The sequence below is a fragment of the Alligator mississippiensis genome, chromosome 2 (genome assembly GCF_030867095.1).
Source record: "Alligator mississippiensis isolate rAllMis1 chromosome 2, rAllMis1, whole genome shotgun sequence".
NCBI classification, from domain to species: Eukaryota; Metazoa; Chordata; order Crocodylia; family Alligatoridae; genus Alligator; species Alligator mississippiensis.
In genome coordinates, this window is record NC_081825.1 from 146770371 (window position 1) to 146786976 (window position 16606).

General features: G+C 43.6%; 1 protein-coding gene across 2 annotated transcripts in view; it reads right to left on the bottom strand.

The window, feature by feature from the left end:
• Nucleotides 1-16606, bottom strand: part of HELQ (helicase, POLQ like) — a 35477-nt gene that overhangs the window by 13626 nt on the left and 5245 nt on the right. The window contains exons 3-9 of one of the 2 annotated variants that reach the window (XM_006273562.4): nucleotides 12676-12854; nucleotides 10902-11102; nucleotides 7996-8068; nucleotides 6304-6401; nucleotides 4335-4433; nucleotides 3213-3358; nucleotides 1060-1299 (exon numbers count right to left, since the gene is read on the bottom strand). In XM_006273562.4, the coding sequence (XP_006273624.2) occupies nucleotides 1060-1299; nucleotides 3213-3358; nucleotides 4335-4433; nucleotides 6304-6401; nucleotides 7996-8068; nucleotides 10902-11102; nucleotides 12676-12854 (1036 nt within the window). The remainder of the gene's footprint in view (nucleotides 1-1059; nucleotides 1300-3212; nucleotides 3359-4334; nucleotides 4434-6303; nucleotides 6402-7995; nucleotides 8069-10901; nucleotides 11103-12675; nucleotides 12855-16606) is intronic. The other variant, XM_014596353.3, reaches the window with a different exon arrangement.

The window sequence follows — 16606 nt, forward strand, 5'->3', positions numbered from 1 at the left end:
AATTATACTGAGGAAAAAGTTCTCCCTAAGGAAAAAAAAATTTACCTTGGGATGACAAGAAGTAAGTGAAGAATAAATCCCATTCTTTATACACATGCAGCTCACAAACCTGAATAATTTTGAGTACAGGCAGTCCTCGACTTGCAACATGTCAAATTACATTTCGCACTTACACCATTTATAAATTGACACCCTGTTTCAACTTTGATGTCAGTTTCGACTTTACAACGCTTGATCCAACACCATGCCAGCGAACAAGTTCTCTGTGTCGCCCATCTCCCTGGACACTTTCTTTAAGAAAGCAGACAAGACTCCAGAAAAACCTGCAGACAAGACTCCAGAGAAGACTCCAGGCAAGAACCCTTCAAAAAGTCTAGCAAAGTCACCTCAAAGAAGTCCTTCCAAATCAGTATGATTGCTATTTACAATATAAATACATTAATGTAGCTATATTACTCATCTATAATTGATTGAGTACAATATTCTGGGTTATTTTTGGTAAAAATAGGGTATCAGGCCTTGGTTCAGGAACCAACCCCCCCATTTATAACATTGTTTCCTATGGGAAAATGGATTCCGAGCTACAAAGTTTTGACTTAAGACCTGCTAAGTCCAAGGACTGCCTTGTTGGGGAAGGTGGGAGGGAGCTCTGTCTGTGACCTGAGCATTCTTTGTCATGCAAGTTACGAAGGGTGAAGTGGCCACTAAGGAAAAAGACTGATCAGTAAAGATGGGTTATAGGTCCTGTGTAGACAGCAAAGACACTGTTGTACACCCAAGGGACTATGGGAACTGAATGACAGGGTTCGGTAATGATGCCCTTACCCAGATCTCAGACATTAGTCTCTCTGTGCCAAATGAACTGAGATGTGAAAGCAGGCTTGAAGGTCAAGTGCTGTGAATAAGTCGCTATGAGTCAAGGTACACATTCACCCTTCTGTAAGTGTTGTGACATGCTTAGCCAATGATCGGAGCAAAACTCAAACTTAAGTCTGTTAAAGGGTTTTAACCATGTAGGCTTTAATGAAACCATACAGTAAATATTTTTGTAGGGCTAACCTTCGAGCTGGTAGATTGACTCCAGCAGCTAAAGTAGATGTGCAAGTAAGAAGGCATAGAACACCTGCAGAATAGGCTTCCTCTATACTTTTCCTTTCATCACTTGTAAGCCCACTGTGATGGTAAGCAACGCCAAATGAAACTGTTCGTTTTAGTACAGGACAGACTGTTCCATTACCAATATTCTTCAAGTTCATAAGAAGGTCTTGTTTCTCTTTTTTTCTGTGATTTTCGTATTCTCTTAGGGAAGAAAAAAAAGAATGATCAAAGTCTAAATTGTTTAACTACAAAAAATTAAACACAAAAGATGCACTTAAGCTCCTCCTGCTTGTTATCCATTACTACAGTAAGATATTTGCAATTTAGAAATCAATTACTCTATTACCAAAGAAATAACACAGAATTAGATACAAGCAGAATTCAACCTGCACATCAAGTCAACAAAACAGAACTAGGATATAATAAACATTCTCTGTTTTCAAACACACTGGGTGTCTGTACACATGCCTGGAGGCTGCTCTGATGCGCTGTAATTATAGCACATTGGAGCACACTTGATTAATCGAATCTGCTGGGGTGTGCTTATTAGTGTGCTCAGCAAGCCTCTCAGAGCCGCTCTAATTAAAGTGCCCCCCCCTCCCCCGAGCCCACGTAATAATGCCAACTAAGTTTAGTAAAAAATACCACATGAATTGATAGTGAGTCTTGCAACAGCACAGATTTGTTTCCTCAGGAGCAGCAGTCAGAACGAAGGGAATATATAGTACATAAAGATTCCAATTTTCAAGGGGTTTCTTTTCCTTAACCATATTTACCTGAATCTAAGACAACCCAGAATTTAAGACAACTCCCCTAATAATTAGATTCTATATATGGAAAATTTATAAATTTCTTAAAAATGTCCATGTATAGAATCTCATTATTGGAGGATTGTTTCTAATTCATCCCCCCCCACTGCTGCAGGGCGGTAGGGGAGAACGTGATGTGGGGAGGACAGGCAGCTTGTTCCCTGCCTCTTGCCACCACTGCCCCCTGCTAGCTCCACCCCCCACGTTTATCCTTGTTTCATGCCGACAGGCTCCATCCCTGTTCTAGTCCAGGGCACTGAGCACAGCTCCAGTCCCAGCCCCCATAGTAGCCATGTGGGCTGAGCAATACAGCTATGTGGCTGGGATAATGCTCACTGTCCCAAGGCTACAGCATGGATGGACCCTGTTGATGCAGAGCAAAGGTAAGAGGCAGGGAGAGGGGTAGGCAGGGGAGGAGAGGCTGCATGGAGTGGGGGTGGGGGAAGAGGCTGCAGAGGGGGGGATAGTGGGGTACAGAGGTAGTGGTGGGGATGAACAGTCAGCAGCTATAGCCCCAACCCTGGGTAGGGGTTTGAGCCTGAGCTACAGGAGTCACCTGCACCCAGCCTTCATACCCAATTCTAAGATGAGGGGGATCTCCCCACATTAATTGGGAGAAAACAATCTTGTCCTAGAATTGAGTAAATATCATTGTAATATGTATTTTAGCTATTTGAAGTGCCACATATCTTCCTAGAAAAACAAGTGAATTAAACCTAGAAAAAGACCAACTACGTGAATCTGAGATTTTGTTGCATTATTAATGAAAAACAAAGTTAAAATATATTCAATGTATCCTTTAATTTGTAATATACAATATTCAATGTAACCTTTAATTTGCATTTATTGTTTGCATCTTATGTTCCCAGTGTATGTAACCAAACATAAGCAACTTCACAACACACTACCACTATGCGTGACAGGAAGTAAAGCAAGAAGAACATAGAAAGGGAGTGTTAATTTACAAAGAATGACAAGAATAAGATGTGAATTACATAGCTTGCCTCTTTGAATGAACCTTAAATTTTCTTTTTCTGTTTATTTTCTTAATTAAACTCCTGAAAAGTTGTGTTTTAATGGTTGTTTTTTATTTAAACCAAAAAGGAACCCTAAAACTGGAGTTCTACAGAAGTTGTACAGTCTTGCATAATTTTATTTTCAGAGGACAACTGCTTCTTCTTAGTCAGGGATCTTTACTACTGTCACTGCAGATGAAAAGTGAGTAGTTTTTGTGTTATTAGAGGTAAATGTTCAATTCTGATTTAACACTTTAAGGGTGGTCTAAAACAGTAATAAAAGACATACTTGTTCAGATACTTGCATATCATTTCAGCTACATTTTCACAGTTCTTTTTAGTGGGACAAAAGACTAGGCAGGAGTAATTTGGAATAACTTCAGTCACCAATGCAATAAGATGGTCAGGATCCATTCTTTCGAGATTACTAGAATACTAAAATAAAAATTAAATGGGTTATTAGACATTACAACTTATTTATCTGTATTAAGCCTAAGACTCCAAGCCTGCAAATATGTACATCTGTTCTTAACTTTACCCACTTGAATAATCCCCTCTGCTTTATCGTAAATGTTACAGAAGTTTAAATGTTAGCAGAATCAGCTTATCCACTATGGCTCTTTCAATTAAGGGACACCTGCACTTTGAACTGAAGGGGAACAGAGGGTGAGAACAGAAGATTTTGCCTCATTCCTGTTGTCCTTAGTCTACAAGCACCAATATGATGTCCACTGTGCTATTAGCAGCACTCTTATGAAAGGAAAACAGCACCTAAACCAGCAATTCAAGGAGACCTTCATTTATTACTTGACTGGTTCAGAGATCAAGAGAAACTCTGGGGACATATACAGCTATGCATAGCAATAGGAAGAGACAAGTCTCACCAAGTACTACATTACAGTTGTGTGGAATGGGGAACCGTGGGATTGCAGGCATAAAAAATAAGAATCAAGAAAAGTATGACCACCTTTCTTATCCTACCATTTCCACCTTTGTGACTCAAGTACATTGGGCCCCACATATGAACTATGGACACAGCTATTAAAATGGTAGGGGAAAAAAATCTCCAGAAACCTAAGAGCCAGTGTGGGAGACAAGGGTCTTTCTTACAACTTCCTGAGAGCAAATGGAAGAAGAACTTGCCTTCTTTTCCTCTCACACAGTCAAAGAAAATATAAAACCACTAACAGTCACCCTTTCCCCCAAAAATAACAACTCACGTTGTTATTTGTAAAGCTTATTTTTATGATTACTATTTCCCTTTTATATTAAACATTTTGGAACCACTAAATTATAATGTCCTATTCTGTAAAAATACTATAAATAAACTCTGATTTTAAAAAACATATATCTTTAAAACACTATTCAGTACTTAAGGAACTAAAAAACTTCACAAAATTAGCACTATTACCCTGAAATTAAGACGACGTGAAAAAGTAAAACAATTCTCTGCTTTGCTGTCAACTTCATAGATACTTTCTCGTATTTTAACATACTCCTTTAATTCCACCTATGTTGCAAAAAGAGAGATTGCATATTAACATATTAACCAAATTACTGTCTTCTTCACTAAGAGTTCTGTGCCAAAGCCATCCAACTTTTAAGTTGCTGGGGTCTACACCAGCAGAAGCCACATGCTGTGCAAGCTGCATGGGGTGAGCCATGGCCCCCCTGGGCCACGCACTGTGCAGATGGACCCCCAACTGCCCTATTACACTGATAGTGACTGACCCTGTGGGTTCTGGAATTCATAGAGCTGACTAATTTCAGTTTTGCATACTACATCATCTATCAAGTATTACCCTGAAGTGGACTGAAACAGCAAAGCCTCTTGATTTATAATAACTACTGTTGAAATCAAGTACCTCTGACTTTTGAATTTCCATTGCCACTACTGACCTTTCAAAAAGTAAACATCATGGAAATACAACCAATCCAAAAGGTGAAAAAGATGCATTTCTTTCTCAAACATTTTTTTCAGACTATACAAACCTATATTTTCTCTGGGCTGAAAAGAAAAAAGGTCAACCCATTAATTAAGCCAAGGCTGTGTAACTTCCATGTGGCCAAGGGCCACACACCACATGAACCACACACTGCAGGGTGGCCTCCCCTCCCTAGAATCCTCTCTACAGTGCAGGCTGCACCACATGCTAACTGCTTGTGGCCTGTATGCAGCCTGCAGACCATCTGTCACCTACAAACTGGACAACCCCAAGTTAAGCAATGCATGTAGTCATGCAGAATAAAAAGTGCCTTCTCAATCACAATAAACAGTTGGTCTATATACATTTTCTTTTTATGACTAACAATAATTTAGAAACAAGTTTAATCAAAAGGGTACAATCCTACACCATAGACAGTGGCGATGTGTAGGGGGTGCACGTGCACCCCAAGAGCCCGTGCTCCCTGCTTAGGCAGCGGGTGTGGAGGCAGGCAGGAGCACCAGATGAAGAGCTGTGGTCACTTTCGGAAGTGCTGCATCCAGTTCCTAGTGATGTGATTGGCCGTGGGGGACCCCGCCCCGGTTGGTGAGATTGGCCACAGGGGGACCCCTCCCTTGGTTGCTGACTGGTCAATGGCGCGGGTGGGGGGAAACGGGAACACGGGATGGGGATGGACGGGACACACACGACACGGACATGTGCCGCCCCCCGCCACTAAAGTTGGCACCAGTCGCCAATGGCCATGGATGCAGGTATACCAATATAAAATTCTTAAGTGTATGAAAAAGGTTGTGTTAAGATATAAATTAAAACTATGGTAATAAACTGTGTCTTTATATCATTATAACTGCATCCACAATAAGGTGTCATGTTACATTGACTAAAGTTGGTTTCTAAGCCAAAATAGTTAGAAAGGTCACAGAAGTCTGTGCACTGAAAACCCAACTGCTGGCCTAAGTAAAGCAGATCACAGAATGGGATGTTAATAAATGAGTGATGCTAATTCACCAGAGTGAAACCAGATAAAGGAAATGGAAAAGATCTTGAATATGCCAGACATGATAGGGGACAAGAGCAAAACTTCCACAATGTTTGCTGTTTACTCCCTTGGACAAACTATATTTGCAAACAATGACTGGCATCAGGAAAATGCTTTGTAAGATGAAAACAACTAGTGTATAGGAGGCCAAGGCAAGACCACTTATCTTTAGAGTTGAGTGCCTGTTTCTCTTTCCCTAGGCATGCTGCAAACTAATCACGTGTGGTAGCCCAATAAAAGAGATGTATTTGCTTTCAAACTAAGCCAGTCACGTGGTCATTGTAGCAAGGACAGAGCATAGGACTGAGATTGGAGGTCCAACACTAACTGAGAGGCTGACTACTTTTAACCTTAAAAATGCTAAGTTCAAGATTCTGCTAATCTTGAATACGTACCGGTCTAAAACTATCAGTGTAATACTCTGCTTGCAAGAACTGCTGCAAGTCTCCAACATTGTTTAGAGTTGCACTCATTCCAATTATTTGAGTAGTTTCTGTAAAACAGAAGAGACAGATGTTGTCACAAGACACATTTATTACTATGCTAGCGAACTACCCATCAAGAATGACCAGGGAGGGACAGGAATGGGGACCAGGGATGGAGCGCGGCCTCCCACTACCCCACGCTCCTGCCTCTTCCCAAGAGCAGGGGGAGGGGGGAAGCTTGCCCCACCATCCCCTCTGTCATCACCCTGCACCGCCACCACCTCCAAGGAGCGGGGCCCGGGGGGGGGGGGGGGGTGTAGGGCGAGGTCAGTGGTGCTGGATCTACTCCCCTGCTCCATCCCGCCATCCTGGCGGTACTCCGCCATCCCACTGTCCCCGCAACTGGCCTTACCCCCCTGCTCCGTCCCTGCTATTATGGCGGTGCTCCGCATTCCCACTCCGCCCCCCTCCGCCATATTCAAGCTTGAGAGTTGCAAGCGTTCCGTTCCCTCCCCCACACCCTGCCGTCTGTGAGGAGCATTCTGATTGGGTTTCAGTAAACACTGTGATTGGCTGCTGAGACAACCGATCAGAGTGCTGCAAAAGCGTGACAGACAGACAGACAGACAGACAGACAGACAGACTAAGCCCTTTATATATACAGAATACAGTATCTATGACAAAAATGCTTAATGCCTTATTCAGGGTCTATTTTATCATTGCATTATTTTGCTATTTGCATTATTCTATTTTATCATTGCAACACTAAGCCATTAAGGAAAGGAACTAGTATCTAAAAATTATGGCAAGAGAAAATGTTTGAAATCAAATTTTAAAAAGCAATGTACACAGCAGCTTTATTTATCCATTTCAATAAAAATTAATTAGAGCTTTTTATGTGCTGTAATAAGATAGATCTCTTTCAATATAATAGTTGCTCTACCGAAGCCTAATCTTGTAAATCTAATAGACGAGCTACAAAAATATATGAATGAAAGAAAGCCTCCCAATGCATGGAGGCATTAACAGTTTCACTGCATTCTGTGCAACTCCAGTGCTGTTCATAAAAATCTTGTTCTCAGCTTCCGAAGAAGCCCAAATTTGGTTTGGCAGTTCTCAAAGTTCTCAAATTTAACAGCTGACCCGCTTATTAATGTAATCACCCAGTGGTACTAAAATATTAAAGCTTCAGGAGACTAAAATGTATTTAAATAAACAAAGAAGAATGGAACTTATATTTCTTGTGGTAAAAAAGTGGCCTTGGCAAAAGTTTTAACATATATAGGGCTCAATCTAACTTAAATTGTCCTTGCTTTCATGTAACCTCTTCTATCATTTGTACTGACAAATGCTTCAGTGGTCCCTGAAGCCTTTATAACCATTTAACAGGAAGAAGAAGATAACCCTCTGGAAGAAAGATTTCATATCACACTCTGGAATTTCTGAGAGGAAAGAGAATTATCAGAAGACTACCCCATGAAAACAAGCAACATACCATGCATGTAGAAAATAACTCTAGTAATCCAAGGTGAAGTACACTGTTAAAGAGCCAAGTTCTGAAAAATTTTAGATACGCTCAAACCAAAATAAACTCATCTAAATTATGCAGCCTCACAAGATTTTTATAAAATTTATGATGGTTCTGATGCAGAGGTTACTTACTGCTGGTGTACAGAATTTTTGCAAGAGTCATTTCCAGGATAGCACCACGACTCCCTTCACCAATCATGTGCAACTTTGAATAAAAAGTTGAGAATGGGAACTGTTAAAATAATTACAGATTTTTCCATCCCTGTACATACAGTCACACCACACAACTTCTTAACATTTTAATTCAGAAAACACATTGTCAGGTAGGTCTTTGATATAATTTTATTGAATTTTGACTGTAAGCCTTCCTCAATAAATATCACCTACTAAACATATATTTCACTAAGGAGAGTGAGGAAAAAGTTAATACTACTGGTATTTGTTTACCACTAAGTCTGCCTTCCATTTAATTAAAACAAAATGGTCATAGGAATGGCATTTCCTGACCTGACCACTACTAATTGTAGTGATATTTATTATTAGTTAATTTTAAAGTATTTTATGCATCTCTATCCAGAAGAATGTGAACTGCAAAAGGTAGTGCTGGCTTTTCTTTTATTAACAGCCCACTACAAGTACGAAATTAAAGAGAATCCTAAAAGTTTTTTTTCTGTTTATATTACTACATATAATTGAAAGAAACAGGTTAATGCGAGTCATACTGTATAAACATATTTTCTGTACATTGTTTATTATGAACTGAAGTGACACCTTTTAGTTTATCTTAGAGGTGGTACAATTGTTTGTTACTCCCAGGAACAGGACAGAAACTGAATTGTGACCATGTGATCTTGCCCTGCTAATATTTTAGTTAATACCAAAAATGGGCCCAAATTGTGAGTTAACTAAAGCATAATCAAGATGATCTATTAAAGTGTCACTTAAAGTTTGTTTTATTCTACTATGGGTTGTATGCTTGTCACCTAACCACTCAATGGCTATTTGCTGAATAAGTTTGATGACTATCTTTAAGTAACTGTCGCATGGAGAGACAAACAGGGGGACCCAAAAGGTCAAGGGGGGAACCCTGGGAGCAGAGGTCAGGGGACGAACTGAGGTAAAAAAGTAAAATTAAGAAAGAGTACTCACCTGCAGTGAAACCCGCAGCGAAGCTGGAGCACCGGGAGGAGCCCACGTGAGCCATCAGCTGCGCTTTCATACAGCTGCGGCCGGCCGGTGACATCAGCGGCAATTACCGGTTGGTGGGGATAAAGAGGACAGTCCCCAAAGAGGCATAGGAACAGACGCCGGAAGAAACCCCAGCCAAAGGGGTCTGCCAGAGGCTCAGAGTGGCACAAGAAACGGTGATCCCCAACAGAAGAGGATCCAATGCCTCACGCGGCGAGGGCGGAGCCACTGACAGCAGCGAAGGTAAACCTGCACTCGGGGCAGAAGCTCCGGTGCAGAGAAAGGAGGGGAAGGAAGACAGAGGCTGGAGAGACCCCGAGCCCGGCAGCCTCCGCAGAGAAGGGGGAGGCACTGATCCTCCCTCCAGCTTCCAAACAGGTGGGACAGTGGAGGGACCTGGGGGACCCGAGGGTACGCTCCAGGGACAGCGACGATACTGAGAGGGCCCAAAGAGAGGGCAGCATCGTTGAGAAGGCCCAGAAAGAGGGCAACATTAATGAGGAGGCTCAGAGAGAGAGAGGGCAACGTTACGTGGGGCCAAGACGAGAGAGACCGGGGATAACCCTGAGGTCTCGCGACCACGGGTGGTGGGGAAAGATTTAGATAGCCCCTAAGCAGAAAGGGGGTGCTGGGAGGACAGGAGTGAGCCCTGGAGGCCGGATATGAGTACTGAGGTATACCTTGGGTGAGGTAGGAACATGCAGTGCTGGTGGAGGTTTTTTTTGTAAAGTATTTTGTGCGTCCCCAAGTCAGGAGGGGTTGAGTGTAGAGGGAAGAGAGGTGAACCGAGGGGAGAGCTGCGCCTAAAGATTAGGAGACATCCATTGTGCAGGAGAGCGGCCACAGGACCAACAGTGGCCTGCCAGGCTGGGTATAGGGCGAGGTAGAGGGGAGGTGGAGCCTCGCAGAAGACCGCCGGAGGAATGAGTGGCCAGCGAGGGTGCCTGAGCAGTACCGAGCCCCCCACTGAAGAAGATTCAAAGTCATGGCAGACGAGAAAGGGGTGGACTGTGTCATGAGTAAACACCTCCTCAAAGGACCAGCTGCGACGGCGGGGCAGATATTGGTGTGCACCCGGATCACAGCCACATGGGACAAGATGTTCAAGGCCAGGTGGGCACAGTAACCTTCTCAAATACAGGATGTGCCAAGATTCAATAGAAACCCAGATCTCATACGTAGTTGTGCGATTCACGACCTACTTCATACATAGAAGTCTGCCAAGTACAGATGATACACTCAGCTGCTTGCTACAGCTATATATGGCCCCCATCTACTTGGCAAAACCTCATTTTTGTGGAGCAGGAGGGAGGGAACCTACACCTACGAGGTATCCAGGCTGTACTGTTATCAAAAGAGTCCAGCCACCAAGAGAGCAATACTGTACAGCAGGGGTTGTCAACTGGGGGTATGCATACCCCTGGGGGTACTTGGGAATGCCCCAGTGGTATGCAGCATGGAGAAGCGGGGGTACTTGGGAAGCGTGCTGCTGTACGCCACTGCGTGGTGGTGCACTTCCCAAGTACTCCTACTTCTTTTGCCGCCATCGCTTGCTGCCACCCACGTTCCACCCCCCGTTCATCAACTGGCCACTGGGGGGGACTCCCCTCCCTCCTGCTCGTCCAGGGGGTACGGTCCAGGAGGGATACCCACCAGAAGGGGTGGTACACTCCTTAAAAAAGGCTGAAAACTCCTGCTCTACAGGACAAATGTTAGCCAGTTACCAACTTGTTAAGCAGTGTTTTTCACTACAGTATGTGCATGATAATCTGCTAGAAAATATATATTTCTGTAAATAATTAAAAAGGTACAGCATGTTAATAAACCTATTGCAAACTATTTTAACAAACCTCATCTACTACAACTAGGCCCAAATCACCAATTCTTCTGGTTTCAATCAGAGCATTCACCAAGCCATGTCCTTTTTCTATAGTAGCGATGTACAGAGATTTCTTTGTTCTCCGCTTGATTGGAGGAAATCTTCCTTTACTGCCTGCATATTCTTCCACCAGGAAACCTAGCTCTACTCCAAAACTTGACAAAGCCCAAACCTGCAGTATAATAAAGCGCAAAAGTACAGATTAGATAAAGAGGAAATGAATATCAACATTTAATGATATTGATCTGCAACTGACCGACTTCAAGGAGGCATAAATTCAGGATTAAGGCCATTCAAAAAAAAAAAAAACACCACCTCAGTGAAAACACAGTTCTCCACCTGTATGTCAGGATTTATGCATGTGTATGGAAAGGTGCCCACAAAGTAAGGCAGGGTGAAAATTTGCAGTACACTAATTGAATGCTCTGGGGCACAGTGTTCACGCTCAAATATCAATAGCTAAATTCACAACCTAAATTACTCGGCAATAACTTCAGTAGGTAGACAAGCCCTTGGGATAAAGGTCTCAACCAAAGCCAATGAATACTTCATTACAGAGAACAGTGTGACAGCCTCTAAACTAGACTAAAAAACAGAAGCACCTTCTTCATTTCCTGGATATTTGTTTAAGATATGCAAACTAGGCCTGTGCAAAGCAGCTGGTATTTGCTTCGGATTCGGCTGATTCAGGGGACAGAAATTAGATTTGGTGATTTGAATCACTGTCCTAAATCAATCTGGCCGAATCTCCAAATCAAACAGGCCCCATCCCCAGCCCACTCTCCCAGCCCCATCAATGGCTGCCCTGCCCAGCCCCAGTGTCCCAGCTCTTTAAAAAAAAAAAAAAAAGCACCCTGCACTCACTGGCTGCTGCCAGGCGGGGGAGGGGGGTGAGCCACACGACACACACAAGATCTCTGCTGCCCCCCACTGCCCCACGTTGCATGGGGGGGCGGCTCTGCCATGAGCCCCCAGAAACCCCGATGGCTGCTACAGCAGCCAGTGAGTGCAGGGCTTTTAAAAAATTTTTTTTAAGTACCGGGATGCTGGGGCCAAGCGGGGCAGCCATTGACAGGGCTCGGGAAATGGGTGGGGGATGGAGGCTCATGGCAGCATCCCCCATGCCGTATGGGGCAGTGGGGGACAGCGGGGATCGTCCCCCTGCCTGGCAGGAGCCATTGAGTGCAGAGTTTTTTGTTTTTGTTTTTTTTCTTTGAAGAGCCAAGACACTGGAGTCAGACAGGGGAGCCATTGATGGGGCTGGAAGAGTGGGCAGGTGGGGGTTAGTGGGGCTGGGGGAGCAGACAAGGGATGGGGCCTGGCGTGGGTCCCCCCCATGGTCTCCTTCCCCTTCCTCCAGGCCCCCCCCCCGCCCCCTACTTACTGGCATGGAGCCTAGGCCCCCGCCGCCTACTTACCAGCACAGAGCCCAGGTCCAGTTTCCTGTGGTGGTGAGTGGGGACTGCCCGAATCGCTGAATCTTTTCCGAATCGATTCGAACCTTTTTAATTGGTTTCCTGATTCGATTCAGATTTGGAGATTCAGCTGCCGAATTGGGCTGAATCTCTTCCAAATCGAATCAGCACCCAAAGCTTTGCATAGCCCTAATGCAAACATGTTTGTGTTAGAACTTTTGCATGGCTTAATTTGAGGCTTGAAATAGTTTTCTAACATTACTGGTAAAACAAATGTACAAAGTTGCAGTGCAAAGTACAAATAAACAAAATCAAAAACAGTTTCCACACCTTTTCCTGAACAATAGCCACGTAAGGCAGAATCATTAAAACATCTTTCTGCCCGCAGAGTAATTCTTGAAGAATTAAAATTTCAGCTACAAGTGTTTTTCCACCACTGGTTGGCAATGAATATATTAAATTCTTTCTTTGTTGCAGAGATTCTAATGTTAAACAAGTGTGCTGCCACTCTGTAAAATGAAAATAAATGAGTTATTTTGTGTTCTCTTTTCCTCTGCTTTAATATATATGTTTATGAAGAATTAAGATGTTTTCTGTATTGCTGAAGGATATGAATAGAACTTGTCAGAGGATTTTCATTAATAGAGCTCCAAAAACAACTGAGTATTCAGCCTACCAAATCTTTTTCCTTGTCAAAATCACTAAACAAAATATTCAATATGGCCCTGGCTAATCACACAGAAAGCTCCAATCTTCAGGTAAAGTCTATACAACAGTGGTTCTCAACCATTTCAGACTTAAGGCACCCCTTGGAAAATGCCAGCTCTTAGCTTTCACTCATTTCTTGACTACAGAAAAATAATAGTGCAATTTTGCTGCAAAGAATTCAGAATGACCACAAGAGGATAGAATGTTTTTGACACTCTGGAATCCTATTTGACATCTCTGGGTTTATCTTGTGAATCATGTGTAGCTGTTTGTACACCTAATAGTGCTAATATTGTGTGGCACCCCATAGAACACTAAAAGAATTTCACAGCACCCTGGTTGAGAGTCACTGCTGTACAGTAACATCCTACTACCCAGAAGGTCCAAACAACTGAACACTTTCAGAAGCTATTAAAAACAGTTTCATGCAAGATGACAGAATCCATCATTTTAAACAAATGAAAGAAGCTTCAGAACAGGAAGTGTACTACTGACAACAACATATGAAGAGTGATATTTGCATTCCTTTACCTCACACAGAAACCAGTCATGTGTCAAATAAAGGCCCTTACACATCTAACCAAATTATCTTCACATAATATTAGTTTTAAAGAGAAACTGGAACACTCAGACATTGCCTAAACCTGAAATATATAGCAAAGTGGCCAAACAAGCAACCGTTGTAAGTTTCTGTTCTAAGATCACACCCAGTGGTTGTAACTAAAGCCCTTACACCTCTAGTATATGGCTTGTGCTTGTTAAAAGAACACTTCAATAAAGTATTGTCTATGCTTAAGATTTAATCTATTGATAACTTAATGTCTCTGCTTCACTGAGGCATACGCTATTATACATCATCAAGCTATTTTAGCAGCTTTTTGTAGTTTAGAGAATACTAAATTTGTCTGCCATATACAAAGCCAAACATGATAGACTTTGGTGAAATGTTTGAGATAACTGGAAATGAGAGCAGGATAATCTTGCAGTAACAATGATGCATACACTATATGAAGTAGCTCCCTCATGTTTTGGCTCCTAACATCTGGAAAAGTACTTGAACTGAAAACTCCAAGTACGTTTTAAATTTTGTGTTCAATACTTGAACACAATAATTTAGTTCAATACTTGAACTAAAAACTCCAATATTTTTAATTTTTGTCCTTGGTGAGGTCTACAGCCTTCAGCTCTTTGGGCAGTAGAATGTTAGATATTGGAATTCTTGGATGCAATGAATGCAACTTTCAAGAAGTCTCCATTATCTCATACACACAATACCTGGAAGACCTTGTGACCCCAGATAAACTAGGCATGGAGTGGGAGTACAAAGCTATGATTAGAGTTGTCATACTGTACAGGCCTTGGAATGGCTGCAGCTGCAGACAACAGCATTATAAACTTTTGCATTAATCCAGTACTGCTATATTCTGGTAATTAACTCAAAGTTAATGATGCACACATGCCAAGCACACAAGACTTTTTGAGATCTAGAATGTCACTGTCGCGGGGCACCTCGCTACCCCGCTCCTACAGAGTGGAAACTGCCAGGGAGAGAGAGCCCTGGCAGAACATAATGAGCACAGCTGTGGGTTGCCCTGGCAACTAATGAGTCAGCTGGCCAGAAGTGACAGGGCTTGGCCCTCATAAAGCCCAGGGCTGAGGCCAAGCTAGCAGTTCCCTGCCAGCAACCAGAGGGGCAGGAGCTCCTGCAGTTAGGATGCAGAAAGAAGCCTAACAGCAAGTACTGCTGTGACATGGAGCAATGTGGTTATAGCCATAGGGCGTGTGTTGAGTTATAGCCAGGAGGCTTGAGTTTATGTTTGGTTGTGAGACTATACCGGTGGTTTGGGTGAGGCTATAGGGGTTGGAGGAGGCCTCATAGGGACCCCAGAGGGGTGAGGCCCTAGCACCAGTGAGGGCACAGTATTCTCAGGGGGAACCCCAGTGGTATGGGAACCCCGGTGCCAGTGAAGGCATAGCGCCAGTGAGGGCGCAGCTTGCGGGGTGTAGACCCCAGCCCCGGAGAGGGACGGCTTTGAGAAGCCCCAGTAGAGGCACAGCAAGCACGACGAGCCCCACAGAGGGGGCAGTGTTATGAGGAAGCCCAGTAGGGGCACAGCAAGCCCTAGAGAGGGGGCAATATTATTAGGAAGCCCAGTGCGGGCGCGGTGAGCCACTGAAGAAGGGCTAGTGCTGCGACAAACCCCGGAGCAGGGTAGAGTGCTGCGGTTGCCTTGGTGAGAGGGGGTAGTGGCGTGGTGGCCCTGGGAGAAGGGAGTAGCAGCGTGGTGGGCCCGAGAATCAGGCAGCGTTGCCGAGAAGTCCCCAGAGTGGGCGCAGAGAGCCCCAGACAGGGGGCTGTATTTTAGAAGCCCGAGTTCGGGCGACATTGCAGGGGGAGCCCCAGGAGGGGGCACTAGTGTAAAGGCCCCAGACAGGGGGCGACACTATAGAGAAGGCCCCAGAAAGGGGCAACAGTACAGGGAGGCGCTCGGAGAGCCTAAGAGAGGGCGAGAGAGAGTACGCAGAGGAGGCCTGAGAGACGGGCAGTATGGAGAGAGAGAGAGAGAGAGAGAGAGACATACCAGCGTCTATCCCATCAGCGAGGCTTGGGGCGTGGTATTAGGGGTTGGTAGGAGCCACGCATAGCCCATAAGGCTAGGGTGCCTGAGAAGCACCCAGAGTACAGGGAGACCCCCGGTGGGTCCGGGAGAACACGGGGACAGAGATCCCAGTTAACCGTGCCGAGGAGACGTAAGGCAGCCTCCCAACTTAACTTAAGATCGAAGACGTGGTGGGCGAGAACAGAGGGTGCCCTTGGGCTGACTTGGCATGGTGAGGGGGCCATAAGGAGATCACGGCCCTCCTATAGGACTCTGCCGTGACAGTCACAAATAGTCTTTACAAAACCTCTCTGAAAACAAAGGAAGCTTTAAATTCAGTTTAAGCAGTAGGCTTTGTTTGAAGTTCAAATTTCAATCAGTAATTCAAGCAAAAGATATTTGAGATCATTGTGGTCTATCAACACTGGATTAAAAGTGTAGGTTCTACTTACAATGCATTCAGAAGTAAGATAATGCTTCCCTAACAGCTTTCCAAACTTTCCAGTTTTCTATCAATGTATCATTATTTGCACACCATTAAAAAAAAAACCTAGGAGACAACCTTATACTGAACCACATATATATCTCAAAAATAAAACAGCCAAACTAACAGACTGTCTTGAAGAATATACTGAATGCAACTGTGTGTAAATACTACTACTACAAAAAGAGGTGGCACAACCAAACCTGGTGCAACACATAGAGAACGTAACAATATTTTCACACCAGAGCAAGTACATCTGGCACATCTCTGAATAAGGATAGCTTAACTATCTCTATACTGGTTATCAGCTGATTAAATTAAAATTGTACTTACCTAAATAGAAATAACATTGCTTTAAAAAACTACAACGATATTCAGCCATTCTACTACCCATATGCAAACATCAGAAAAAAACATTCAGAAAACCATAAAGTGAGAATAGCAATCCAATACTGACCCCCTAAAGTTT